At 51.3% G+C, this 26,370-nt stretch overlaps 13 protein-coding genes across 13 annotated transcripts; 6 read left to right on the forward strand and 7 right to left on the reverse strand.

Moving 5' to 3' along the window:
• Positions 1-538: 538 nt before the first annotated feature.
• On the reverse strand, positions 539-2,585 carry N7468_006595 (MICOS complex subunit MIC60; the record flags this gene model as incomplete). The annotated part of the gene is made up of 4 exons (XM_058475891.1): positions 539-583; positions 637-2,249; positions 2,309-2,402; positions 2,472-2,585. The coding sequence occupies 4 exons, from the start codon at positions 2,583-2,585 to the stop codon at positions 539-541; spliced, it is 1,866 nt and encodes a 621-aa protein (XP_058328781.1).
• A 1,126-nt stretch (positions 2,586-3,711) lies between these two features.
• N7468_006596 (Rab family GTPase) lies at positions 3,712-4,437 on the reverse strand (the record flags this gene model as incomplete). The annotated part of the gene is made up of 3 exons (XM_058475892.1): positions 3,712-4,059; positions 4,130-4,321; positions 4,396-4,437. The coding sequence occupies 3 exons, from the start codon at positions 4,435-4,437 to the stop codon at positions 3,712-3,714; spliced, it is 582 nt and encodes a 193-aa protein (XP_058328782.1).
• Positions 4,438-5,050: 613 nt separating this feature from the next.
• On the forward strand, positions 5,051-7,286 carry N7468_006597 (putative phosphoinositide phosphatase (Sac1); the record flags this gene model as incomplete). Its single annotated transcript, XM_058475893.1, has 3 exons — positions 5,051-5,258; positions 5,319-7,045; positions 7,110-7,286. 3 exons carry the CDS (start codon positions 5,051-5,053, stop codon positions 7,284-7,286), a joined length of 2,112 nt encoding a protein of 703 aa, XP_058328783.1.
• Positions 7,287-7,997: 711 nt separating this feature from the next.
• N7468_006598 (tetrahydrofolate synthase) lies at positions 7,998-9,756 on the forward strand (the record flags this gene model as incomplete). The annotated part of the gene is made up of 4 exons (XM_058475894.1): positions 7,998-8,015; positions 8,133-8,270; positions 8,355-9,119; positions 9,178-9,756. The coding sequence occupies 4 exons, from the start codon at positions 7,998-8,000 to the stop codon at positions 9,754-9,756; spliced, it is 1,500 nt and encodes a 499-aa protein (XP_058328784.1).
• A 656-nt stretch (positions 9,757-10,412) lies between these two features.
• Positions 10,413-12,094, forward strand: N7468_006599 (glycylpeptide N-tetradecanoyltransferase swoF; the record flags this gene model as incomplete). Its single annotated transcript, XM_058475895.1, has 4 exons — positions 10,413-10,485; positions 10,545-10,995; positions 11,057-11,840; positions 11,897-12,094. 4 exons carry the CDS (start codon positions 10,413-10,415, stop codon positions 12,092-12,094), a joined length of 1,506 nt encoding a protein of 501 aa, XP_058328785.1.
• Positions 12,095-12,356: 262 nt separating this feature from the next.
• N7468_006600 (uncharacterized protein) lies at positions 12,357-14,409 on the reverse strand (the record flags this gene model as incomplete). The annotated part of the gene is made up of 4 exons (XM_058475896.1): positions 12,357-12,685; positions 12,796-13,824; positions 13,895-14,248; positions 14,367-14,409. 4 exons carry the CDS (start codon positions 14,407-14,409, stop codon positions 12,357-12,359), a joined length of 1,755 nt encoding a protein of 584 aa, XP_058328786.1.
• A 390-nt stretch (positions 14,410-14,799) lies between these two features.
• On the reverse strand, positions 14,800-17,221 carry N7468_006601 (uncharacterized protein; the record flags this gene model as incomplete). The annotated part of the gene is made up of 3 exons (XM_058475897.1): positions 14,800-16,296; positions 16,343-16,898; positions 16,962-17,221. The coding sequence occupies 3 exons, from the start codon at positions 17,219-17,221 to the stop codon at positions 14,800-14,802; spliced, it is 2,313 nt and encodes a 770-aa protein (XP_058328787.1).
• Positions 17,222-18,738: 1,517 nt separating this feature from the next.
• Positions 18,739-20,119, forward strand: N7468_006602 (amine oxidase, flavin-containing superfamily; the record flags this gene model as incomplete). The annotated part of the gene is made up of 2 exons (XM_058475898.1): positions 18,739-19,914; positions 19,952-20,119. The coding sequence occupies 2 exons, from the start codon at positions 18,739-18,741 to the stop codon at positions 20,117-20,119; spliced, it is 1,344 nt and encodes a 447-aa protein (XP_058328788.1).
• A 378-nt stretch (positions 20,120-20,497) lies between these two features.
• Positions 20,498-21,265, forward strand: N7468_006603 (uncharacterized protein; the record flags this gene model as incomplete). Its single annotated transcript, XM_058475899.1, has 1 exon — positions 20,498-21,265. One exon carries the CDS (start codon positions 20,498-20,500, stop codon positions 21,263-21,265), a length of 768 nt encoding a protein of 255 aa, XP_058328789.1.
• A 259-nt stretch (positions 21,266-21,524) lies between these two features.
• N7468_006604 (uncharacterized protein) lies at positions 21,525-22,994 on the forward strand (the record flags this gene model as incomplete). The annotated part of the gene is made up of 6 exons (XM_058475900.1): positions 21,525-21,631; positions 21,687-21,760; positions 21,809-22,009; positions 22,060-22,681; positions 22,731-22,870; positions 22,930-22,994. The coding sequence occupies 6 exons, from the start codon at positions 21,525-21,527 to the stop codon at positions 22,992-22,994; spliced, it is 1,209 nt and encodes a 402-aa protein (XP_058328790.1).
• Positions 22,995-23,292: 298 nt separating this feature from the next.
• On the reverse strand, positions 23,293-23,541 carry N7468_006605 (uncharacterized protein; the record flags this gene model as incomplete). The annotated part of the gene is made up of 1 exon (XM_058475901.1): positions 23,293-23,541. One exon carries the CDS (start codon positions 23,539-23,541, stop codon positions 23,293-23,295), a length of 249 nt encoding a protein of 82 aa, XP_058328791.1.
• Positions 23,542-23,795: 254 nt separating this feature from the next.
• Positions 23,796-24,660, reverse strand: N7468_006606 (uncharacterized protein; the record flags this gene model as incomplete). Its single annotated transcript, XM_058475902.1, has 2 exons — positions 23,796-24,197; positions 24,265-24,660. 2 exons carry the CDS (start codon positions 24,658-24,660, stop codon positions 23,796-23,798), a joined length of 798 nt encoding a protein of 265 aa, XP_058328792.1.
• A 1,021-nt stretch (positions 24,661-25,681) lies between these two features.
• N7468_006607 (uncharacterized protein) lies at positions 25,682-26,259 on the reverse strand (the record flags this gene model as incomplete). The annotated part of the gene is made up of 3 exons (XM_058475903.1): positions 25,682-25,866; positions 25,925-26,020; positions 26,073-26,259. 3 exons carry the CDS (start codon positions 26,257-26,259, stop codon positions 25,682-25,684), a joined length of 468 nt encoding a protein of 155 aa, XP_058328793.1.
• Positions 26,260-26,370: the final 111 nt, after the last annotated feature.

The raw sequence follows: 26,370 nt of genomic DNA on the forward strand, positions 1-26,370 counted from the left end.
CAAGCCCGATTACCCCGATGTTATCCGCGCGGAGCCGTGATCCCCGGATCGATGACGGGGGACCCGAAATCTGCCACCAGTGGGCGCCTTGGAACTGATATCGCGGGGATGTAAAGGGCCGGGGAAATTATCCTACCGCTGAACCTGGCGGGTAAGCGCGGGTATTTCGCCTTGTTTTGGAGGGGTGATAAAGACTGTGGTGGATGAACCCTGTTGGACTTTAAGATAGACCCCACCAAGGCGAGATAGGTTATGATAAGACATGCGTCTCGAGCTTGGCGTAGAATAGAGGATCAAATCGAACATGGAGGTCTTGCGGAAGCAGGATCAAACGGGGGCAGGGGATGAGGGGAGGCAAAATTCGAGTACAATCTGGGTCAACCAGATGGGGGCAAACTTGGAAGACCGAACCAAGGAATGAGACATAAGAAAGGGTTTCTAGCATTTGGGTCTAAACGCAAAAGTACAACTAAAGGTACAGTTCCTGTAGACAAACGAAGATGTACAGGATAAATGAAATCAGCATCGCTATATGCGCTTATTCTACGCGCAGGCATTGGAGGCGGGCCTCAGTCTCAATAACCTGTGTACTAAGTTAGCAAGGGGTTTTCGAAATTAAGGAAGGATCAGACTCACCTCGAGGGCCTGCTTGACTTCAAGAACCCTGCGAACGTCGGCCAGCCAGTCCTTGCTCAGAATTTTAGCCCAGCCCTGGAGGGTGTTCATCTCACGGGCCGCAGCATCCACATTACCCTGCTCCAACAGGTTTTCAGTGCGGACGAGAATGCTCTCAACATCGTCACCGTCGGCAAGGGCGTCCTTCTTGAACATAACCTTACTGAGAACCATGCTGGCAGCGTGGCTGGCAATACCAGCATCCTCGGGGAGGAGACTGGCCTTGCGAACCTCTCCGGCCACGCGGCGGAAACGCTCAATGATCATGGCGGTTGAGGGAATACCACGCTGGTAGGCAGTGGGGTTGATGGAGGCGATGGCAGCGTCAACCACGGGGTCATCGGCAGCCAGTTCCTTGACAGCAACCAATTCGCGGAGGAAAGGTCGAGGTACCTCAGCACGCTCCAGGGCAGTACGGACAGCATCCACGGCGATCTGGAGTTGCTGGGTCTTCAGGTTAGTATCAATAACGCTACCCCAGCCGGTGGTCAAGTTCTCGAGCTCTGCAATGTTGGCACTCAGTTCGTTCAGTTTGCCCAAACGACCTTCACGCTCACGCTCGACCAAGTCCTGGACCTCGTGGATGTACTTGCGATTCAGCTCAATGGCCTGCTCCACAAGCTCGTTCTTCAGACGCTGCTCGGCGAGGTCCTGAGCGCGACTAAGCTCGGTCTTGATCTTCTCCTGGTAAGCGGAGGCAAGCTTCTCACGCTCGGTCTCGAATTCCTCTCGGAACTGAGCAAGATCCATGTTGCGGGTCTCCTCAAATCGGCGCATGAGCTCCTGTGCAGCCTCATCGAAGGTGGCATGGGCCTTCTTGATCTCCTCCTCGGCGGCGTTCTTAGCCTCGGAACGGATGGAGTTGATCTTGTCGCCGATCTTCTGTAGATTCTCCGTGGCCTTGGCAATGGATGCGGAGTAGTGACCAGCGTTCGCGTCGGCGCTAATGACAGAAACGATGTCGTTAAAGGTCTTGACCAGCTCTTGGACGACAGGCTCATCACCCTCCTCGTGCTGAAGGAGGCCAATGGATCCCGCAGCATCAACAGCTGGCTTCCTAGGCTCGTCCAAAGAGACAGTCTTAGTAGGCTCCGTAGAAGACTCCTTGTTGGCCTTGTCCTCCTTAGCCTTCTTCACAGCAGCGGTACGCTGCTCGGGCTTAGAAGCCTCAGTCTTGGTCTGGGCTTCCTCAGCCTTGGCAGCAGTATGAGATCCAGCCTTAGAGGCGTCACTGCCAGTATCTTCAACCCTTGCCACATTCCAGGATAGACCGCTCTTGCTGGGGATTGTAACCGGCTTGCCCTCGTCCTTGGGAATGGCGTGGATGCGATTAGAGGCCCGAGAAGCGTTGGGGAATCGGCGGTAGAAGTCACGCTCTTCGAAATAGAGAACGCACTCCTCGCCGTAGGGGATGTACTCGGTAAAGAAATCGTGGAAGTTGTCGGACTTGAGAGCGAGGAAGATACTGCCACCGTATGCGATACCGGAAGAGAGAATCAGGTAGAGAAGGAATCGGCGGAAACGACCGGTCTTTTGGGGGGCTACTTTTGGTGAGGATGAGGGAGCTTTGGATTCTGCAATGATCTCGGGTCAGATTATGATATCAGCGCAAATTGATGCTGTTTGGCGGTACCTTGCTCCAAGGGCTTGGGGATGTCATTTCTGGGGATAGACGATTCGGAAGAAGGGGTAGCCGGGGTCGGAGGCTTCGCATCAGCGAAAAAGCGCTAGTTTGACTTGTTAGCTATGGGGCTGCTACCACCGTGGATATGTGGTTTGAGTCTCGTAGTACGTACCTGGCCCGAGAGCCGAGTGCTTGCGCCGGCCTTGGACAGCCATTGGGCGGGAACTCGTTGGCGAACGGGAGACGACAGCAGCTGCCGACCCGATGAAATAGAGGAGCGCAGCATCACGAGCCGCACAATCGCCTATGAGCGGGGAGAGTTGGGGAGAAGATGGATGGGTAGGAAACGGGAAGTCGATGTTCTCGCGGTCCGCTCCGATGATCCTGCGGGCGGTCAGCCTGTTTTCAGCCCGCACAGCTCAAGATCTTGGTTATACAGAAGGCTTCGACACCAGGCTCATCTCATTGGCGACGTACTGAGACAATCCGACTGGACATTTGAGGCTTATTCGTACACCTTCGAATTACAGCTCCCGAAGGTTGGAGGCTACTAGTATCGACTTTGTCTCGTACATACCCGCATGGTAGTCCGACAGGAACTGTGAACAGAACTTAGAACTCTACAGATAAGCACCAGCTGTGAGGAATTGCCCCTAAGGCTGGGAAGATATTACCATAAAATCTTTAGGTATCTTCAGGGGCTGGTATAGTATCGAAGGCCTACTTGTAGCAATTGGCCAACAGGATAGTTCTGAGCCTTCGAGCCGCTAGATGTGAACTTCTTCTAGTAGACAGACTTCAAGGTTTCACCATGACAACGTGGCTTGATCTCAGTTTATACAAGCTCAGAACTGGCCAAAACGTGGAGTTCTGGTCATTGTTCAGGATTGCGAGAGGTCAACCTGGATACGCTACAGAAGATCCGCATAGCTAGTAGTTAGAGTCGGAAATAATGTATTATCTGGGCATACCATACTAAAGAAAAGCTCTGGGAGGTAGTAACGGGAACAAGGATTCGACCCAAAAAACGAGAAAAGGAGCAGATGCAGACGCCGTAAGAAAGGGGGACAGATACAAGAAAAGAAAGGCAGGAGTTTCCTGCGGCAATATGTCTAAAGCCAGTTTCCAGATACGTCTGGGATTCAGGCGAACCCTTCACATAAGCTCGACGCACTTCAGAAAACGGGGACCTGAGCAACATGTAGAAGCGGTTGTAAGGAGTCAGATGAGATAGACAATGATCCGAGAGCCCGAGGTGCTCATCAAGATCAAGGAGAGAGAGGCGATAGGGTCATAGATGGTCCCGAAGTGGCTCAAGTCATAAGGGGTATACCGGGTTCATGCAGGAATAGCAAAGGACTCTCTTCGCCCCGGGAGTAGGAAGTCGGGCCCATCGGGGAAAGGTAGAGGCTTTAGCAGTTGCATGCACCGGCGCCTTGGGTGCCAGGGGCTTCGGGTCGGAGGTCAACGCCCGGTCGTGGAGCTGCCCGCAGGTTCCGAGGACCAGCTTGGTCGAGAGGCAGCTTCTTTGCGATGGCAGTAAACAGCTCCTTCACATTCGTAGATGACTTGGCGGAAGTCTCGAAGAACAGGAGATTGGCTTCACGCGCATAAGCTTCGGCGTCTGCGGTCGGAATAGCTCGCTTGTCGGGGCTCTCTGTCACCAAATCCAACTTGTTACCGGCCAGCGCAATGACGATGTTCTCATTTGCTTGGCGCTGGAGTTCCTTCACCCAGGACTTGGCCTTATCCAATGATGACTATTTAATTACATGTCAGCGTTATCGGTCGACAATGGGAAGGGGGAGGTTTCTCCGTATTCTCGCATACCGCTTGGGTGATGTCATAGACCACAACAGCACAGTTGGCATTTCGATAATACATGGGAGCCAAAGACTTGTATCTTTCTTGACCCGCAGTATCCCAGATTTCGAACTTGACTGTGGTGGTATCGTCGAGCGAAATCGTCTGTGTCAAGAAAGCGGCGCCGATAGTGGATTCGCGATAATCGTCAAATTGATCCTGGGGAAACGATCAGCATATTGGTTGTTTAAGAGCGCCGGCACAGAGAAAGGCGTTCCCTCGAAGAAGCTCACCTTGACGAATCTTAAAACCAGGGAACTCTGCGTAGCGATCATAGTTAGCGCCCGTATCCGAAAAGTAGCAGCCTGGATGTCTGTCCAACCTTTCCCACAGCAGATTCACCTATAACAAGACCTCGTCAGTATACAATCACCCCACCATAAGTCGCCTTTGCCTCCTAGGGAGTCCCCTTACCGAGTAAAACGAGTTTGAACTGGGCGAACTTGGCCCCGGGGCGGGCGCCTGGAGCAGGTCGAGAAGCCATGGCCGATAAGGCGGAGGGAGGTAACGGGGTCCAAAGGAGACAGGTAGCGGGTGGACCAGTGGAAGATAAACAGGCTAGAGGGTGGTAAGGCCCAAGATTTGATAGAGAGAAGATCAAAAGGTCTGGGGAGTGGATGACGGAAGTCGTGCAGCCACATGAGGTAGCGGGGCGGTGTGGCGGGACTGTAACGGTGACTGGGCAGGCCGCAGTGGCTCTGTCGTTTGCCTTGAGCAGTCCCGAGTTAGTTAGTTGTCCCCTTAGCTCTTGTCCAAGGCCCTTGGCCCGCGCCTCCACCTAATCAACTGCGCCGCGGTCGATCATGTGTTCGTGATATACGATCTTCTTTTTGACATCCACACCCCCCCCCCTTTTTCCGTCCTACCCCCAACTTTCGAGGGCTCGCAATGGCGCCTTCTCTACTCCCGTTCAGGGATGTTAACTTGCATTCATCGCCCTCCCACTATGCCTTCACTTCACCATCCACACCCCAGGCTCCCACGTTAGTGGTAGACCGGCCCACGGGTGACCTCCGGCTCAATGATGGGCCCCTCGCGGGTGCAAAGCGCATCTCGAGCATTGCGGGTATCCTTGGAATAATCAAGCTCAAGCTCGGTAAATATGCGACCGCATGCGCTGCATTGAGGCCGTAGCGCTAACGTTCAACCTACATAGACAAATATATCATCGTGATCACGAAGGCCCAGCCTATGGGTCGCCTTCGTGGCCATATGATCTACAAAGTGGCCGCGACCGAGTTCCTCCCCATGCGTGAGCGACCTCTGCACGATAAAGACGAAGACACCTATCTTGCCCTGGTGAAAGAGCTGCTTCGCACGGGTCCGATGTACTTCTCCTACTCGCTGGATATCACCAATAGCTTTCAGCGACAATCGCAAAGCCCCTCGGATATCCCGCTCTGGAAGCGGGCGGATGACCGTTTCTTCTGGAATCGCTTCATTCAATCTGACCTGATCGATTTCAGCCTCGGCGAGGGTAACAAGGGTGGCATTCGCTACGGTCCACAGCCCGGAGCTGACCCTTATATCCTTCCTGTGATGTTTGGTATGCTCCGTATTACGCCAGCGCGAATTAAGTCGGCCTCTTTCACCTTCGCTCTTATCACACGACGATCTCGGCACCGTGCGGGTACCAGATACTTCTCCCGTGGAATTGACGAGCAGGGTCACGTATCAAACTACAACGAAACCGAGCAGGTGGTCATTTTGAATGACGCAACTGGCAGTCTATCGGGCTTTGCAGGAGGACAGTCAATGTCCAACGCCAAGACGGGGCAGGACCTGCAGGTTTATTCTTTCGTGCAGACCCGGGGCAGCGTGCCTGTCTTCTGGGCTGAAGTGAACAACCTCAAGTACACGCCCAAGCTCCAAGTCCGTGGCGTCGATACAGCCATCGAAGCTGCTCGCAAGCATTTCTCGGAACAGATTCAAATCTACGGTGAGAACTATCTGGTCAATCTTGTCAACCAGAAGGGTCGGGAAGAACGAGTCAAATTAGCCTACGAGCAAATGGTTCGAACTCTAGTGAGTTCCCCGAGCGAGATGACTGAATCTGGCAGGAGAACGTCTGAGAAGACGCACATCGTGGAGCCGAGTGCGAAACAAAAAGAAATGGATCGCCTGCATTATGTGTACTTCGATTTCCATAATGAGACGAAGGGCCTTAAATGGCACCGCGCGGAGCTTTTAATGAACAGATTGAATGATGGCCTTGCGCAAGGCGGATATTTTCGTGGAGTGGAAAGCCCCGGGGCTTCAGGGGGCCAACTGGATATCCGGTCCATCCAATCAAGTGTGGTGCGAACCAATTGTATGGACTGTCTTGATCGTACCAATGTTGTGCAAAGCATGCTGGGACGATGGGCTCTCAATCGTCAGCTTACAGATGCCGGCGTTCTTCGGGCCGGTGATAATGCCTTTGATGATAACGTGTTCGCCGATCTGTTCCGCAATATCTGGGCCGATAATGCCGATGTTGTATCAAAATCCTACTCGGGCACGGGTGCATTGAAAACGGACTTCACTCGGACAGGCAAGCGTACGCGGGCTGGTGCCGTGCAAGACCTGAGGAATTCCATCACCCGTTACGTGCGCAACAACTTCTTGGATGGCCCCCGCCAGGACGGCTTTGATGTCTTCCTAGGCACCTATCTTCCCTCAGACTCCCTACCCGCGAACATCCAGATATTCCTAGACCGCCGCCCGCTAGTAATCCAAGCTGTGCCATATGTTTTCGCCGCTAGCTTGTTCATGGTTTTCGTTGCATTGTTTACGCGTCGACTCCCGGATGCAACTGTCTGGCCACTACGTCTCTTCATGATTTTCTGGTTGATTATTGGAGGCTACTCATTCCGTTTCATCAACAATCACGGAATGCTTTATGTAAGTTCCTCCCAATCTGACCGCGTCCAGTCGCAAAGCAGACTGATTATTGACTCGATTCTAGGTCAATTGGCCCAAGCTCAACACTCCTGTTGCAGGCGCTGAGGGCTATCAAGATGCTTTGGTCAAAGCCCGTTCGGACCCTATCATTGGCCAATGGCTTCCATCTCGGCGTCACCAGCGCGGCATCAGCAACGCTCGCCTAGGTTTCCTTGAAGAGGGGAAGACCAGGATCGAATAGCTTCTCCAGCTTTCTTACGCAACTGCTTTCACGTCCACCCTTCACTTCTGTTCAATTCACGCCTGTATGTTTAAAAATCATCATTGCACCCTTTCCCATATGTCTTTACTCTCTGTCGACTATGACAGCCTCTTTCATTTCTTCTTCTCGGAATCCGCATTTCTTCCACTTGTTATTGCATATCGGATCGAGCTGTATGTCTCCTGCTACTTGCGGGATAATTTCTTTTCAATCACTTTGCTTGCGGTAGGGGAAATAGACAGCAGTTGTGCGGTAGATGAGCAGCCAATCACAAATCAATTTCCTTAGAGGAATCATTCGACCACCCGTTCTCGTTCTCCATACCGGAAAACACCCAGAACTCCACTAATGGTAGCTCCAAAGCCTCTCCAGTTCTGGTGAGCTAGAGCCCGTTAAATAGCTTCACATGGCGGTCGTCTTCTGACACAATCCGGCCCCGTTATGGGCAGATAAGCATATGTCACGTGATATTCCCGGTGGTGATTCCATATCGACGGTTTTCCCGAGGGGAGCTTAGATCGGGTCAGGACCAAAGCTGTCGAGCTGCCGGGGGCTTTCTCTTTGTGAACACCCCGCCTGCTCCCTAAAATTGACAGGCACGGGCTACGATATTCCATGAGAGGGGTTTGGAGGACATTACGCTGGTTTAGCCCACGGCGGCAAGTCTCGAGTCACTCGCAATCACCCACGATGACTCGCTCTTATGAGGTATGGTATGCCCACTTGCTCTAAGCCCTGCACCTCGATAATAGCTGAGATCGCCTGACTCCCTTGACACCCTTTCTTGCATTGCTGATCGCATCAGCTGACCCAAATCATGCATAGTCTGCAATTGCAGCTCTCAATTCCTTACAAACAAACTATGCGATTGTGGAGGAACTCCGGAAGTCGACGTCTCGGAAGGACATGAACGAGCGATCTTTGCCTGAGACGGTGGAATGGCTTCAGCGCATTGGTTACAAGGTCTGTTCCTCTTTCTCCAGCCAATTGCATGATCGAATATAGCTTTGCAATGAAGGTGGGGGCTGACGTCGAATATCTTTCTAGCCTTCAGATCTCAATCGATTGAACGCGGTCCATGTCGCAGGAACCAAAGGCAAAGGCTCGACCTCTGCATTCATCTCGAGCATTTTATCCCAGTATACCCAGCCCGCAGAGGGTCAGTCAACCAGACTTCATAAGATCGGACTCTACACATCCCCGCATCTCCGGTTCGCTCGCGAGCGCATCAAGATTGATAATGCACCACTGTCGGAAGAGAAATTCGCGCAGTACTTTTTTGAGGTCTGGGATCGCTTGGAAGCAGCCGCGCGGGCGGCTGGCCAGGACCCCACCGCTCCTGGAACCAAGCCCCAATATTTCCGCTACTTGACATTGATGGCCTTCCACACATACCTGAGCGAGGGCGTTGACGCTGCTGTCATTGAGTGCGGTATTGGAGGCCAATATGACTGCACAAATGTCATTGAGCAGCCCAAGGTTGCTGCTATCACTAGCCTCGGCATTGACCATACAGCTATGCTGGGAACTACCATTGAGCAAATCGCATGGCACAAGGGTGGTATTATCAAACCAGGTGTCAGAGCGTTTTCTGCGCCCCAAGCTCCAACTGCCGAGAAAGTTCTGGAAGAACGTGCGGCGGAGAAGAACACGCAGTTAGACATTGTTCGTGGCCATCCCGATCTTCAGGCCGGTAGTAGCCAAGTGAAACTTGGGCTGGCTGGTGATTTTCAATATACCAATGCCTCCGTAGCAGTTGCTGCTGCTGCTGAGTTCTTGCGAAAGACTGGGGTTGCAGATATCAAAGAGACCGTGTTGACCGAGCCTCTCCCTGCCAAGTTCAAAACTGGTCTAGAGGAGACTCGACTAGGGGGGCCGCTGTGAGACTCGGTTTGAGAAAAATGTGACTTGGTACATTGATGGGGGCCACACCCTTGAAAGTATCCGACTGGCTGGGCAGTGGTTTGCCTCTCGGATCCAGGAAGACTCTTCCTCAAGTGACCTGGCCACGAAGAAGACTCGTATTCTGATCTTCAACCAGCAGACCCGGGACAGCACTGCCTTGGCTACAGCCCTCCACGAAACCCTGGCAGCGGCACTGCAATCTGGAGTTCCCTTCACACATGCCATCTTTTGCACGAATATCACCTACAAGCAAGCCGGCTACCGCCCCGACCTTGTAAGCATGAACACCAATGCCGATGACGTGGAGCATTTGCGTGTGCAGAAGTCTCTAGCCGAAGCTTGGAACTCTATCGACCCTAGTGCTCAGACGAAAGTCTTTGGTACAATTGAAGAGGCTGTGGATTATGCACGTGATGTGGCCTCTCAAGAGCGTAAGACAGCGCAAAACGATGAAGCGCCTGTGATGACTTTTGTCACTGGTAGCTTGCATCTAGTTGGAGGATTCCTTGACGTTATTGAGACCAAGCCATACACCGAGGCATAAGACGCTCGCTTCAAAGCTTCGCTTACTGGGCAAAGCTATCTTTTCATGTATCAACACTTGGGGCATTAGCTGCTACATATCACGAATTCGGGGCCATAGAGATGCCTTTCTTTCTTTTCTTTTCTTTTCTTTTTATTTGTTTCAACAAATAGAGAACCCCTAACTGCTTTGCTGATCAGAAAATATAGAACACAACATAACGACTAGTGTTGCAGAGAAGACACAATTGGTGTCGGTCTTTGTTACTCCTAATTTTAATCACCAAATAATCGTTAGAGAGTATATCTGTCTCATCCACATCGTCTCAACCATACAGTCTAAAGAATAAAACACATAGTCCTTTCGTCTTATTCCTCAGAATATGCCTCACAACTGCGTTAACTACAGGCCCAGTCAGTCATCTTTCTCGATAGTGGGTAGATAGCATTTTTGTTTACTGCTGATCTGTGATGTAAATTAAACATATCAGGTTTCCGGAGTCTTCTATTCCAAGGTCTCGAGGAGTGCAATAAGCATATCACGAGACCCTGTCGCCAGCGTGGCCTGCCGCGTACCCCACCATTACGATCCGCGTTACATTTGCGGATAACGTGGGGCCCGGACGAAATCCTCCTCTTCTTCCCTCACTGAACAACTCCAATTCTCTCAATCGCGCCATGTCAGACTCCGGCAAGAAAGATAAGGCCCCTGAGCGCCCAGAGGGGGGTGACGGTGCCAACAAGGGTAAAGGTAAACCTCCCCATGCCCCGCGTCCGGAGCATAAGCTAAAAGCTATCGCGTCAACGCAGCCAAGTCCGACAAGAAGAAGATCCCCTCCAACATGATCGAGCCAATCCTTGAAATGAACCCCGCGCTGAAGGCCGAGCTTGCCTCCATGCCCCAGGAAGATGCGGCCAAGATGCTCTCCAACATGGATGTCTCTGAGCTGCTCACCGGGCTCTCACTCACTGGAAAGAATCAGAAAGATATGGCTTCACACAAGTTCTGGCAGACACAGCCTGTGCCTCACTTCAATGATAATACAAGCAAGCGCACTGCTACACAGGGTCCTATCAAGATCATCAAGCCCGAGGATGTGCAGCAGCAACCCGACCCTTTGATCGAAGGTTTCGAATGGTGCACCCTGGACCTGACCGACGAGACCGAGCTGCGCGAACTCTACGAGCTACTGAACAACCACTACGTGGAAGATGACAACGCCATGTTCCGATTTGCCTACTCGCAGTCATTCTTGCATTGGTGCGTACAATCGAACGACTTCAATCCAACCAACCCGCTAACCCATCTTCTATTGACACAGGGCCTTGATGTCCCCCGGTTGGAGAAAGGACTGGCACGTGGGCGTCCGGGCTACCAAGTCACGCAAGCTGGTCGCCTCGATCTGTGGTGTTCCAACCGACATTCGCGTGCGTGGCGAGCGCATCCGCGTAACAGAAATCAATTTCCTCTGCATCCATAAGAAGCTGCGCTCGAAGCGCCTGACGCCTGTTCTGATCAAGGAGATCACCCGACGCTGTTACCAGCATGGCATCTACCAAGCGATCTACACGGCCGGCATCATCCTGCCTACACCCGTCAGCTCGTGCCGGTACTACCACCGCGCGCTGAACTGGATGAAGCTGTATGATGTAGGCTTCTCGCCTCTGCCGCATGGCTCGACCAAGGCGCGCCAGGTCGCAAAGAACCAGCTGCCGAATAGCACTGCGACACCGGGCTTGCGGCCTATGGAGTCGAAAGATATCGATGCGGTGCATGACCTGCTGGAGCGGTTCAGTCTGCGCTACGATATGAACCAGGCGTTCACTCGCGAAGAAATCGACCACTGGCTTGTGTACAAGGAGGAGAAGGGTAAGGATCAAGTTGTGTGGGCTTATGTTGTGGAGGATCCGCAGACGCACAAGATTACGGACTTTTTCTCATTCTACAACCTCGAGTCTACTGTTCTGGGCCACGCTCAGCACAGCCTTGTCCGCGCTGCCTATCTTTACTACTATGCTAGCGAGACTGCATTCACGGATAACACCAAGGGCTTGCAGGACCGTCTGCTGCTATTGATGAACGATGCGCTTATCTGTGCTAAGAAGGTAAGGCCTCTTCTCCCCACTGTAGAAGTAGAGCAGGGACTGATCATTGCATACAGGCCAACTTCGACGTGTTCAACGCACTCACCTCTCACGATAACCCGCTCTTCCTCGAGCAACTAAAGTTTGGTGCTGGGGATGGCCAGCTTCACTTCTATCTCTACAACTACCGCACAGCTCCTGTGCCCGGCGGTATCAACGATAAGAACCAGATCGATACCAAGCAGACCCGTGGCATGGGTATTGTTATGCTTTAGGTGGATTGAGCGGATAGCGAAACGGAGCATATCCCAACCAATACATGAGGATACCTTACGCTGCTATACCCAACAAAACACAAAATAAAATTTGAACATAAATTCAGTTCAGAACAGAATCAAAAACCTATTGTTTATTAATGGATCTATACCATGATAGAAACTCAAATAAGGTCTGAAGCGAATCTTTGATCTAGCACCTACGCCCAACATCCAACTTATAGGAAAACAAGAAGAAAAAAAGTACAATGGAGAAGGACCCTCAGACACTACCACCATGTTGCCCATGGTCACCTATGATCCCAGCCGTCTCCAACAGCCATCTCGCCCCCTCGATATCCCCCGCGCCAGATTTCAAATTGACATTCCGACGCCTTTCCGCCTCGCGTGCCTCGAATTCCCACTTCGCATGCTGTGCTTCCACTGCACTCTGCCCACTGCCAGAAGAGGTTGCCTGTTCCGGGTCGGGGATAATACCCCAAACTTCCAGGTTATACAGATCAAGCCGGGTTTTCGTCGGTTTATCAGCCAGTGACGATGTCCCCGAGGGAAGAAAGACGCCATCATGTCCAACTGGAGCAATGTGCAGCTCTGCGGTCTCCAAGTTTACATCTATGAGTATACTTCCCGCCCGTGGGGACGGGGTGGTGTTTGATGGCTGCGAGAGGCAGGCGGAATCTGGCAACCAATTGCAATGCCACCATGAGTGGAGAACCAGGCTGCCGGGGTGTTTAATTGTTTGATTATTGAGGGGGAAGGATTGCCCTGCAGGACTTTATGTTGCGGAGATAGCTGAAAGAGACAGGGGAGAGGGTCGATGTGTTGGTTTGTCGTCGAAGATGTGCTTGTCGAAGAAGGCGATTTCCATGGCTGGGGCAAATAGGCGCCCAGTGTGACTAAATTGTCTTCGGTGCCTTCGGTGCCCTCCGGAGTGCCTTGTAAGATTAAAAGAGTGGCGGATTGCCAGGTCAGGACGTTGTGTGAGAAAGATGTAAGGGAAGAGCCATGCGCAGCTGTGGAAAAAACAGGATGGAGACGGGCGCCGCTGCGGAATAGGTTCACAGTGGGTGAAATGGACGCTAAGAAAAATGATAGATGGGAGATCAGGGCCGGATTAAGGACTGTCGACTCGAAACTCCCTTGGAGCGTAACTGGTGCCGGTGCAGGAATGTCCTCCGGCTTTTCACTTGTTTCTTCTTCTGGTAAGACGCCCTTCTGTCGTCTCTGGGAGAGATCCAGGTTTTTGCTGAACAAAAGATGTTCGAAAAGCGCAGTCAAGGGGTCAAAAAGAAACGGCAAAGAGGAAGAGACCGTTCGAGCGAAGGCTCGATAGGAAATACCTCCATCGCTGTCCTCGGGATCAAATGCTCGAATAATGCTATCTGCTTCCTTCTGGATCTCTGTGAGTTGCTGAGGATCCAAATTTGACGTGTACATCTTGACTGGTTCCAGGGGCTTCAGTGGTGCTAGAACAAGGAGAAGCATCAGCAGCCTGCGAAACGTATCGGTGGAGATTCGCGTCTCGTATACGGTCTTATCAACACGATGGTCCTGTTTGAAGACTTCAATGGCATCCAAGGACTCCAGTGCAGCCAGGGCAAGATCGTCGTCCTCATCCTCATCGTAGTCATCATTTGCTGGCTCATCAACGGAGAAGCCAGGGGCATGGGATTGAATAGTAGAGGAGCCAGCCTGGTCATCAGCAGGCGCTCCCTTCTCTTCTTTCTCCACTAGACCCATGGGGGGGGCCAATATCTCTTCTCCCGACGTCCGCAAGACTTCCAAACAGTAACTTCACACGGTCCTTGCGGCCGCGCTTCAGTACTTTTCCATAGCGCTCAGTCAAAAGCACTACAACCTTTACCATAGCCTCAAATGTTAATACACTTGGTGCCAGCGTATTTTGAAACGGAAATGCACCGAGGTAAGACACCATGCGGAACAGCACTGGTCCGGCATCTAGGGGAGTCTCTTGTGACGTGGAAAAGCTGCCATCTGGCACACCTAGAAAGTCAGATAGAGTCTTTTCGTTCCAGTACCGAAGACCGCCTTGCTCTGCTGCTCTCGAGAAGAAGTTGTCTTTGAAATGAGTAAGCTCTAAGGGCGTAAAGCATTTTGTTGCAAAGCGTTCGGCTAGCACGTAACTGAGCTCCTCTAATAGCAAGTTAACATGATATCCTGTTGCATTACATTGTCCCAGCTATGAGGTGGGCATTTGTTCCTGCAGAAGAAACAAAGAACCTGGTCTTGCTGGAGTAAAAGAGATACTGACCTGGGGTGGCTCCACTATACTCGGTGGACTGGCCCGCGCCCATTGTCGCGCAATGCGGGGAACCCTCCGCTGCTCGAGGTTCTTGATAGGAGCAAGAGCTTTGCGAGACGAGTCTATGGAATGACTCGGAGTCAAACCAGGGAAAATATCGAGCTCAAAAAACACCACTAACGAGTCGTGAAGCCGGAGGACAGAGCGGAGATCGCTGGAATTTCGAGATGACGTGCAGACTTACTGCCTGAGGTTTCCGAGAAACCCGGCCATCGCGCGGTTTTACAAGCATAGCAGTTAATTTTTCGCCTCATGGGCTCAACACTGGAAGAATTTTGACGTTCACTCAATCAATAGTTATCATGGCTCCACAGCATAAATTTGGGCTAATAATAAAATAGCGTGGTATCGAGATATCTTTAGTAGAATACATAGCAGTGGCCTAGACGCGTAATGGCGGAAGACCCATCGGATCTCCGTAGAAGTCCTTCAACTCTTCCTCAAGATCCTCCTCGACCTGCGTGTCCTCCATTTCGGGTTCTTCCTCGACCTTCACGACAGATGCACGGGAAGAACGATGACGCGCAGTGGTCGTTTGGGGTGTAGAAGCAGTCGTGTTCTCAGCTGCAATAGCTTCAACCGCCTCTTCGCGGGGAAGACGTAGAGCCAGATAGCCATCAGGGGCACGTTCGGCACGGTCCATAATCTCATTCATGTACTTGCGAACTTCGTCAGGCGGCTTGACGACACGAGTCAAGGGTTCGAGAATCCGAGAATCTGCCGCGTGAATACGGAAAGTCACAGGCTGCCAGTACTCCTTGAGATTGGCCTCCTTCTTAGCGCCTTCTCCTGGACCACCCGAGCCATCCTGCTTGGTATCCGACTTCTCGGCACTTTCGGATGTTGCTGGTGGATTTGTAGATGGTGTCGTTGTCGCTTGGTTGGGAGCCGGGGTCTCCGGGGTCTCGTTCTTCTCTTCGGCCTTGCCCTTTTTCTTTGATTTGGAGGCACCTTTACCTTTTCCTCGAGCAGTCGTTGGCTCTGGGGCTGTCTCGATTGGGAAAGGCGTGTTTGGATCCACTTTGCGAGTGATCAAGAAGGACGCCAAAAGAGTATTATCACTTGGGAGCCATTCCAGAATTGAATACTCCGGAAACAGATATCGGTCACCAGATCCCGCATGGCCGGAGGTACTACTCCCATATGGGGTCAAAGGAGAGGTGAACTCGAAAACAACGGCTTTGTACATCACACGCGGAGTGGCAGGTTTGGCCTGATACAGGGAGGACGTAGCATATGGTTGTGGGCGCGATTGGATAGGGGTCTGCGCCCCATACGGTTGTTGCTGTTGCGGCGTGTAGACGGGGGTTGGGCGAGGAATAGGTTGCGGAGGATTGCCAGGAGTGGGTGTTGGACGTACCCCCGGGGCCTGTTGCGCTCCTTGGCTTGATGCAGGCGTTGCAGGGGCATTTGAAGGGGCGGGTGTTGCACCTCCACTGGCTAGTGGCGCTGGTTCCTGCTTGATGTTCGGCTCGGTAGCTGGTGTCGATCCTGCGTTTGTTTTGTCTTGGCTTTTTGCTTGGTCTGATACATGTGATGCGTTTGTTGTCTGTGGTGTTCCCTCGGCTGGTGGCTTGGCTGGTGGCGCAGCCGGTGTTGAAGACACGGCTTTGGGTTGCTCGGGGCCTTTCGATGGAGTTTGCACCGAGGGTTCGCTTGACTTCGAGGTTTGTCCTTGAGATATCGTCTTCGTCTTTGTCTCGGGCTCCTTTGGTTGTGTGCCAGCCTGCTGCGCCGGGGGCTTGGTCTGCGCTGCACTAGTCGCAGACTGCGAGTGGAGGGCCTTCTGTTGCTGGGCGGCAGCCGCAGTTGCAGCCTGTTGGCGTTTTTCCTGCTGTTCTCTCGCCTTTATGATGGCATTTAGCTCATCAATATGTGCCTGGAACGCGCGGAGCTGCTCCTGTGAAGCTTGGCTGAGACGCAACCACTCGCATGAGTGCCTTCAGCTCTGGGTCAGCGGCTGCGCGGGTAGCCAACATTTGGATCACAGGATCAGGGCTGGGCTTCGCGGGCTGGCCAGATTGTCCATTTGGGGTTTGAGAGGGTCGTTGCGGTTGGGATGACGGCCCTGGCTGCGGAACACGAGACGCTGGAGACTGGTGTCCCGGATATCCCTGTGGGGGCCTCGCTCCCGGTGTTGGGGTATACGGCGGCCGCCTCTGTTGACCGGGTGAAGATTGATAATGCTGGTATTGCTGAAAATTGCCGGGAGGGCCGTAGTGGATCATTTGTCGTTGTTGCGGAGCGTAATGGAGCTGCTGTTGTACGTCGGGGTCTTTCACAGTGTAGATCATCGCATCGAATAAGTGTGGGCCGACGGTAATATCACATAGGCCAACTTTGGTCATAGATTCTTTCGGAGGATTGTTCTTCTCAATTAGTTCACGTTTCGTCTTCTTCGGTTTCGTATAATAGCGAACAAGTATCCCATCGCTCAACCATTTCTTCTTCGATCTTTCAAGAGCTGTCAATAGAACGGCACTGATTGGGTTTGGAACAGTCAGTTACTCCGGTTTATCCTTGAGGGTCGTGATGGTGACAAACCTTTCTGCGATGGACTGGTAATCTTCATCCGGCAGATTTGTTGGTTGGCGAGATTTCCTCACAGGCAGAGGGTCGCCCTCCTTTATCGTCACCGGGAGAGGCGCCTCGATCGGCTCGGTGGGGGGTGATGGGGCTTTTGGGGTTGCAGCTTTCTCTTTTTCTTTCTTTCTGTGGCTTGTCGGTGTCGCGGCGGCTTCGGTGGCCCGTCTCTTCGCGGGCTCACGCCCCGCGCGAGGAGGCTGCTTGCGCTTCTCAGCCATTAGAATGCAAATGACAGACCAGGGTCTTGAGCATCAACGGACAACCATCACTTGTGACCGGAGTGGAAGTGCGCGGGCGAGCGGCGCTGGCGAGGTTGAAGGGGGAAAATCGTGACGCGGTCGACCGCGCCTTATCCGCAACGATAAGGTTGGCCTCCGCAGCTCCACCGGATTTCGCTGTGGACAAGGCAAAATATTTACGCTGCGTAATCTCCCGATCTGATACCCTAATGGGTCTCAAATAACTACCTGTACGATGAGAGGATGAGTTTGATTTTATTTTCAAGGTTCCACTGGTGGAAAGCCCTGAAAACCCTGGCCTTGAAGCTATTACTACTGATATTCAGTAGCATTTGTGTGCAGGTATATACACCGAGGCCAAGCTAGTAAGTCACATCACCGCCAATAGTTGACTGACATGCATATTGAGTAGTATTTTCATATTGCAACAGTGAACCGAGCCTTCGGGACAACTAGACACCCACTTTTGCCAAGTTCCAGGTTTTGGGACCTTGACCAGGTTGAGACATGAGCATTCGAAGTGGCGCCGAAAGGACATCTGGAGGTTTTTATCCAACCCCACATGGGTGCTCAGGTAGGGGCGGCCCTCAATCTCTAGCGAAATGTTACACAGCAGCTGCACTTATACAGGTCATTGAGAATTGTATAGGAATATGCGTTGTCTCCGAGTTCACAAGCAATTATCAGCACGCCATTCCAATGTTGCCTTGTCACCTGGTTCACGTATTCACCGCAAAAAGCAAATGTACACTCGAGTACCTTGATCGGATGTTATCTCCCAACCATCCAGTGATGGGGCAAGAAAATAAGCCCCAAGGAATGCTTCTCCATCGGAAAAGCCCGCATTGGGTCTCGCATTCGTGTTCGCGACACGTCCATTCCAGCGCGTGATGCACGGGCTTGGGGGCGGGGTGCCTTCAGCGTCGAAATGATCTCCGAGTCGCTTAGCCTAGGTTGGCTAATGAGCTGTCCAGAACATGGTCGTTGGCACAGTCAGGTGCATCTGCTCCACGAGCTGCAGGTCTTGCTGTGGCGCTCGGCCGCCAATCATACCTCTATTAACGCGATCCGTTGAGACGAATCTAGGAACCTGCAAGGTACCTATGTGTCCATTGTTTCTCGGCGCTGATTCGAATAGAGAATTTGTCAGGCACCTTTTATGGGAAACTTTGCAGACGTTTCGCCGGACATTTTGCGAGACTAGCCTACATTCCTGAGTTGTTTTGATCCACTCGATGCTAAGCCCCGGCCAGTATATACATGGGTCACTCAAAGCATGGAGGGTATCTACAGGGATTCTGGGCCATTCATTTGATGAGCAGAAGCTCGAGTGATATCCGACTGATTCCGAGCCTGCATTACGCCTTTGCCCAGAACAAAAGTTCAACACTCGCTAAATAAAAGCCACCCGTAGTCGCTGGCAGGGCGCGACCAAAACTTGATCTATACCCCTCTTCACCCCCAAGAGAGAATTTTCCTTGGATTACTCTGCAATAATGTTGCGAAAAATAATCAGGGCTCTATTTTTCTTCGGAGCTGTCGTGCCTCTGGGTGAATGCAAAGATACGATCGTCCGTGATGTTGCTATCATCGGAGGTGGAGCTTCCGGTACATTTGCTGCGGTGAGACTTCGAGACAAAGGCCAATCCGTTATTTTGATTGAAAAAGAGGACATACTGGGTGGGCATGTCAATACGTACCACGATGCTGCTACCAATCAGACTGTTGACTATGGGGTCGTGATCTACCACAACCTCCAGATTGTCAAAGATTTTTTCAATCGACTCGGGGTCTCTTGGACTCTGTCTTCTTTTGACTCATCGAGCCCGGAAACTCGATGGCTGGATCCTAAGACAGCTGACCCAGTCAACTACACCAGTCCCAACCCTGCTAGCGGAATCCAGGCATATGCGGCACATTTGTCGCAGTACCCGAGCATTGAACAGGGCTTCTTTCTCCCAGAACCTGTACCAGAAGACCTGCTGTTGCCATTTGGTCAGTACCTCGCAAAATACCCAGAGATTCAAAGCGCCGCCCAGGTCATTTTCAACTTTGCCCAGGGCCTTGGCGATTTCCTCCACCAGACTACGCTGTACGTGTTCAAGAATTTCGGAACCGACATCATTAAGGATACCGAAGGGGGGTTCATCGTGGCTGATAATGGAAATGACGATATCTACAAACACGCTACTGAGCTGCTCGGAAGTGATGTACTTTTGGGCAGCAAAGTAGTATCGATCAAGTCTCGCAATAAAACCGGTATCGATCTCATCGTTCAAACAACAAAGGGTTATGAGACAATCAAAGCCAAAAAGCTCTTGATCTCTATACCGCAGAAATTGGAAAATCTGCGCCCGTTTGCCCTGGACCAGAAGGAGTCTGCTCTTTTCGGCCAATTTAAAAACACTGGCTACTACACGAGCCTTGTAAACAACACTGGATTACCAGCAGGCTTTGTTTCATTCTCTGTTAGTGCCGATACACCCTACCATATCCCCAAGCTGCCTGGAATATACTCGATTCAGGCGACCGCTGTCCCTGGGTTGTTTGACATCAAATATGGCAGTCCAGGGACCTTGTCAGACCAGTACGTTCAAAAGGAAATTCTTGCCTACATTGCAAAGCTCCAAGCAAATGGAATTGCGAACAAGACTTCCAACAAGCCACAATTTGTGCGATACAAAAGTCATACTCCCTTTGAGTTGACAGTCCCCCAAGGACAGTATAGCAAAGGGGTTCTACAAAGACCTATATGCGTTGCAGGGCTACAGAAATACGTGGTATACCGGTGCGGCTTTTGACACCCAAGATTCATCTTTGCTGTGGAGCTACACCGAAACAAGCGTGTTGCCTCTTCTTTTGAATTCATCGTCTTGATTCAGTGTAGATAATGGTCAGATCCATGGGGATGATGAGAACTAGTTCTTTTGTTGAATTTGCGAGTGAATCTTCGAGCAATACCTTGTTTCCAGAACCGAGGACCTTTGGGCCTTCTCGGATTAGAAAATTAAAAATTAAAAAAAGGGCCTTGTCTGTCATTGAACGAATTAAAGTCTTAGTACTGTCGTTAACGAAACCTGTGATTTGGGGATAGTTTGACGTCATAGTACGACCAGAACCGAGTTTATGATATCATCTGGCTTTCCGGCATTCGACTTTAAAGACTCGAATTCAACGTCCAAATATAAAGTCATTTTTTTTTCAAACCTCTTGTGCAATATCGAAAGTTGTGTGCTGTGACTCATTCGATCTACCATGGCACGTGTATTCATCACCGGCTCCAGCGACGGCATCGGCCAAGCCGCCGCAAAGGTACTCGCTGACCAAGGCCACTCAGTCGTCTTGCACGCGAGAAACGCAGATCGAGCGGCATCTGCTCATAAAGCCGTCCCTAAAGCTGAGGCAGTCCTCGTAGCAGACCTGAAATCTATCGAGGAAACCAAGAAGCTCGCAGCCGATGCAAACGGCCTCGGCCGCGGTCCATTCGATGCGATCATCCACAATGCCGGCATCGGCTACGGCTCAACCTCTAGCAAGGAGATCACCGCAGACAAGATTTCTGCTGTATTCGCAGTCAACACTTTAGCGCCATATATTCTCACTTGTCTGATGGACAAGCCCAAGTCACGCCTAATGTTCATGAGTTCGGACAGTCATTATGGCGGTGATGAAAACCTGCGAAATATCACCCAGTCACATTCTTACAGCGACAGCAAACTGCACGATACTATGCTCGCAAACGCTTTCGCGAGGCGCTGGGGCAAAGAGGTCCAAGTTATTAGTATGCACCCTGGCTGGGTGAGAACCAAGATGGGAGGCAGCATGGCATCTTCTGGCTTGGATACGCCATCCAAAGCTATTGCTGACTGGGTGGCTGGCAAGGGGCCCCTTGCAAGCCTGCCAAGCGGTTCGTTCTGCTACACACGGGGTGCTGAGTCGGCTCACCCTGGTGCTGCAAATGTGGAAAAGCAGGAAGAGCTCTTAAAGATTTGTCAAGAAGTATCCGGAGTTAGTGTTCCATAGATGGATGCGCGACCCCCCCATGAACGGGTCAAAATCGACCCAATGAGACCTTTTGATCCTTAAAGCCCTCTCATTCCTCGGAAGGCGCGAACTAAACATTAGCAAGTGTAAACGTAAAGTCTCGAGGATACCACCGTATCAACTGCCTGTCATGGATCATACATGTATAATATGTTCACGGGTGCACAATATTATATTATGTCATCAGTACATGATCACGGCGAATCCGAGACCCTGCGATTGTCAATTCCACAACATCATGGGCTTGCAGTCAATATTCAAGAAGGCCTACTGGTCGCTAGCAGCTGCTGGGCTGCTGTACGTCCTGTTCGTCTATTGTTTGACCTTCCCTCAAGTTCAGCGCCTGTGAGTAGTCAGTTTTGAACGTATGATTCAGTGTGGAGGTTTGACCCAGAAACAGCGTCCTTTATGTCAATAAAGTCAATCCGAGTCGCTGGCAAGATGTAAACCAGGTTGAGCAATTCGGGTTTCTGAGTATGTTAAGCTCCTAGAGGCCCAGGTCAATGTATTGACGTCTTCCAGGGACCCAGGTTCAGCCTTTCCATCTCGTCACGCCTGATAACGAGACGCTCTACGGCTGGCACCTGATGCCACTGCATCTCTGCCGCGACCATGAAATTGAGCTGATGGAGAACCCTCCATCGGGCCCTGCAAAAGATTACACGCAGACCATCGCCTACAAAGCACTGGCAAATGACCCCAACGCCCGCGTGGTCGTCAGCTGTACGTAATCGCAACATCAGCTCCCAAGACCCAAGCTCACCACCCGACAGTCCACGGAAATGCAGCTCACCTGGGCTCCGCAAACCGTCCAAATGCCTACAACACTCTCCTCGGCCTCTCAACACCGTCAAACCCAGTCCACGTCTTCGCGCTCGACTACCGCGGTTTCGGTCTATCCACTGGCAGCCCCACCGAAGAGGGCCTAATCACCGACGGAGTCTCTCTCATCAACTTTCTCACCGCAGGGCCGTTGAAGATCCCAACATCCCGCATCGTAATCGTGGGCCAAAGCCTCGGCACAGCCGTGACAGCGGCCGTCGCGGAGCGTTTCGCATTCGGGTCTCCTAATCCCGCGGCAATCCAGCCGGCGATCCGGGACGCGGAGCCATTCGCCGGTGTCATCTTGCTGGCGTCGTTCAGCAGCCTTGCGAGCGTGATCGATTGTTACAGCCTCAAGGGTCTTACGCCTCCGCTTCTCTCGGCGTTGAGGGGATACCCGCGCTTCCAGAAGTATGTGATGAGCCATATGGTTGACGAGTGGAACACGGCAGGAAGGCTTGCTCGGCTGGCCGGAATTGATGCGGCAGAGCCGGATGCGAATGGCTTGAAGTATTCGTCGAAGAGTCTCGATTTGACCATCGTGCACGCTATGAATGACGTTGAGATTCCGTGGTATGAAGGCTGGCGGAACTGGAAGGCAGCTACTGGCGAGGAGATAGAGGGGGGCTCCTGGCGCTGTGATTTTTGAGAAAACCGAGCCGGATAGTCCCACTGAATTGAAGATCTGGGAAAACAAGTTTGTTCAGAAAGATGGATCGGAGGTTGTGAAAAGGGTTCGGTGGGAGCGTGTTCAGTATGGAGGTATGTTGGTCTCATTGCTTTTTGATTCATATTACGTGACTGACAATATGGGCTTATAGGTCATAACAAGGTAGCTTCGTTTTCCGTCGCTGGCCTTGCAGCGCTCAGGGCATTTGAAGAGTAACCCATATATTCATTGTCGACCAGCAGGTTTCCCTACTTCTCACCGGGAATATATGGCAATTCACTTGGCGAAAACTAACCATGTTTAGCCCACATCATCTATATAGTCCGTATACTCCTAAAGGCACTACGTGGAATGTGATACTAGTATAGAGTGGACATGCTTGGCTCTCCTAGTAATACATGAACGATGAATAGTCAAAACAATGAACTCGGGTCTCTCGCCCTAGAAAGACGGCAGATCGTAGCACCAGCTCGAGAATAGCTATAGCCCACTTGGATTCATCCTTCAAAATCCCTTAATGCCTAGTGCAAGATCTATTCTTTGACCCCGTTGTGTTATCATGCGGATACTCACTAGCCCGGTCCCATTTGCGGTACTCGGATCGTTGTCGGCGAGAGCGGCGAGCAGGTGTACCTCGACTTGTTACTCGAGAATGGTCTGGCTTTTGTTGGACATCAAGGTTGGATAACTCGTCTTCGCTGGGATCAGAGCTTTGGGCAAGATTCTCGGCAGTGCGTGATGGACTTGCCGAACGGGAGGACATGCTCGTAGGAGGCATTGGAGGGATTTTCTTCGTCGTGAAATATGTGAATACTGTGACATTCTATTAGAAAGAGGCGGCTTGGAATGTCTTAAGTCCCCAAGGTGGCGTATTGGCCCGCGAGGATGGCAAATACGTTCAGCCACATGAGACAACGTTGATGTAATGGTCTACGGCGAATTCTCATTTGGAAGACATGGAGTTTCATTATGGCATAACTATGGACGACCTGAGGTGGAACTGGAATTACTGGGTCATCAAGTCTTCACTGAGAGCTTCTTGTGGATGTATCTCTTAAGTCCTCGCACTCGCATAGAGAGTTTCGAACACATCGTCTTTGCGCGTCGGTTGTCTGTAGAAGTTTGATCTTTGGTATCCAATGGTCCAGGACGCTCGAGCTTGGTGAGAGTTTGATCTGATGAAGTCACCCCAGAAAGCGTCGCAGTATCGTCGACTGCGTGGACATTATGAGTCGGGGATGGAGAAAATGGACTCCACTGCAATGGTTTCAAGGGGGCAGAATCGGGAAGAAATTTCGGCGTAGACTCATGGCTAATTCCAGCCTTTGCAACTGCATCGGCAAATTCGGGGACTGTTATGTTCGGAAAGTCGTGCACCAGATCGTTTGTGCAAGGATGTACATGTTGATGCGGAGGACACTTTCGACTATTAGTATGATATAAAATAATTTGGGCAAAGGGGAAATCCTCCAGCACCAATACGAACCTTTCCATTTGGAATCGCTGATATTTCCAAGGATTTTTCACTCGTGGTTTCGCCGTCAGATAGCCAGAGCTTTGACCGAATATGTTTCAGAGTTAGTCGTATGTCCGCATCGTTGCCGACAAGCGGACGTGATATGTGATTCCCTGTTATATTGAGTCCATCACTCTCGGTTAACTTGGAATGAGAGGACTTTTCCGAAGAAGGAATTCGTTCCAAGGAGAGTTCGTTTGACAACTCTCGATCCAAAAAGAGTCCGGAGTCGCGGGAGGAATCGGCTATCATGGACATCACAGAGGACCTGGAGAAGTACACGCCATAACGACGTCTCTGGGCAATCGTACCAAAGGCTTTCGCATTTTGATCGCAGCTTGGCTCGTCGTCAGAGTCTTCGGACATTGTGGATCGGGACTGGCTTGATTCCTAGTGAGAAGAAGGAGCAGTGTAAGCCTCAAATACGCTGTTAGATTGTAAAGAGTGTAAGAGTAGAGAAGCGATACCAAATGTAAAGACTACCTTGCATAGCAGGGCAGGAAAAGCGAGGTGGTAAAGAGGCAAGGAGCTGCCAGGCTGAGATACCAAGCAGGAGGCAAACAGGATACCTGAGAGTGATGCAAATGAGATATCTTGAGATTAAAAGGAGTGACCCGTCATATAGCACCCATTAATTACTTGGTCTCTGATGTACGCTGTAACCGAAGATACTAAAGGCTTCACTTTTTACTTTAGAGCCCTGAGGCCATGTGGCCTCTCGTCACGGAGGCTTGGTGATTATTTCCCATGGGTATGAAGAGCCCCCAATATCCGAGTTGAGCCCCCTACACTGAAGAATTCATGCTGCCCATACCTTTTTTTGGCCTTGACTCAGAGTCCCTGGAACATACCAGAAGTCCCCCGCAGGACATTCTATGTTGAACTGAGAGCTATTCGCCTATCCAAGCGACCTATATCATTCGACTTGAAGCTGTCACGATGGTAGGAGTATCTTCACTCGCTCTTCTTGACCTTAGGGTGCTGTACTTGCACAATAACTACTCGGAGGATTAGTCCCTTGTCCTAGATGTCCATTTAGCCCTCCAGCAAGTCATACTGAAAACGACCAAATACCTGGGAACTCTAGAATCCTCGCTCAAATTTACGAGGTATTAGCAAGCAATTTCAATTTAACCCCAGGGTAAAACCATTTCTCTACCAGTGGTGGCCAACTCTAGGGACACTTCAATGATCATAAATGAGGTCAAATTGGAAAGGAACCGACTGACGCACTTCAAGAATCCTCTCGAGCAAAGAACTGCGAGCATAAATGAGAGGGATATGAGAAAACATCCTGATACTGGCGGAGACTTAGACAGCAGTCATACAAGGAGATACCTTCCATGTCCCTTTCAAATGAACTTTCCACGAAATAACCCGATATCAATCAAGGTATCCCATAGCCGAGTCTCCACACGGCCACACCGACGCCAGTTGCAATGATACATCCGAGCAACACGACTGGCAGCAGAAAAGTGCCAAGCATAGCCATGCTTGTCAACGTGGCAAAGATGCCTCCAGCTGGAGTGAATCCGCCATACATAAACGATTGAAATGCAGCAGCCAGCGAGCCTACTCTGGAATTAGCCTATCGTGTTTCAATGTTATATTAAATGCGGAGCAAGCGAACCAACGACGATTCCGCCAGATCCAAACCCAAGGCAAAGGCAGATCGTCACGACGACGGTAAAGGTAATCCACCAAGCAGTGATAATCGCGAGAACATCTGCAAGTCCCTTAGTGCTACATGGACTACGACAACGGTCGACTTTTCTCACCTGGGCGTGACAGCCACTGCATGGCAGCTCCAGTTAAGGAAGTCCAAAGCTCCGCCAAAGTCCCAGAGAGATTCTCAAGACCAGGGTGTAGGAGAGAGCAGTTAGTGGCAATATGGTACATTCCATCAGCGGTAGTGTTGACATTCGAGAGGCTGAAGGTCGAAGCCCACAGGCCCAGAGGTATCATAATGGAATAGAGAAAACTGGTTGAACTTGAATTTGACTGGTTTGAGAAAGAGACTGAATCAAAGAGAGGGATTCGAAGGAAAATGCAAACTTTTATTTCACAGATTGATTC

This window comes from Penicillium chermesinum, assembly GCF_028974085.1.
Source record: "Penicillium chermesinum strain IBT 19713 chromosome Unknown utg000005l:1.0-4115287.0:1.0-4118363.0, whole genome shotgun sequence".
Lineage (NCBI taxonomy): Eukaryota > Fungi > Ascomycota > Eurotiomycetes > Eurotiales > Aspergillaceae > Penicillium > Penicillium chermesinum.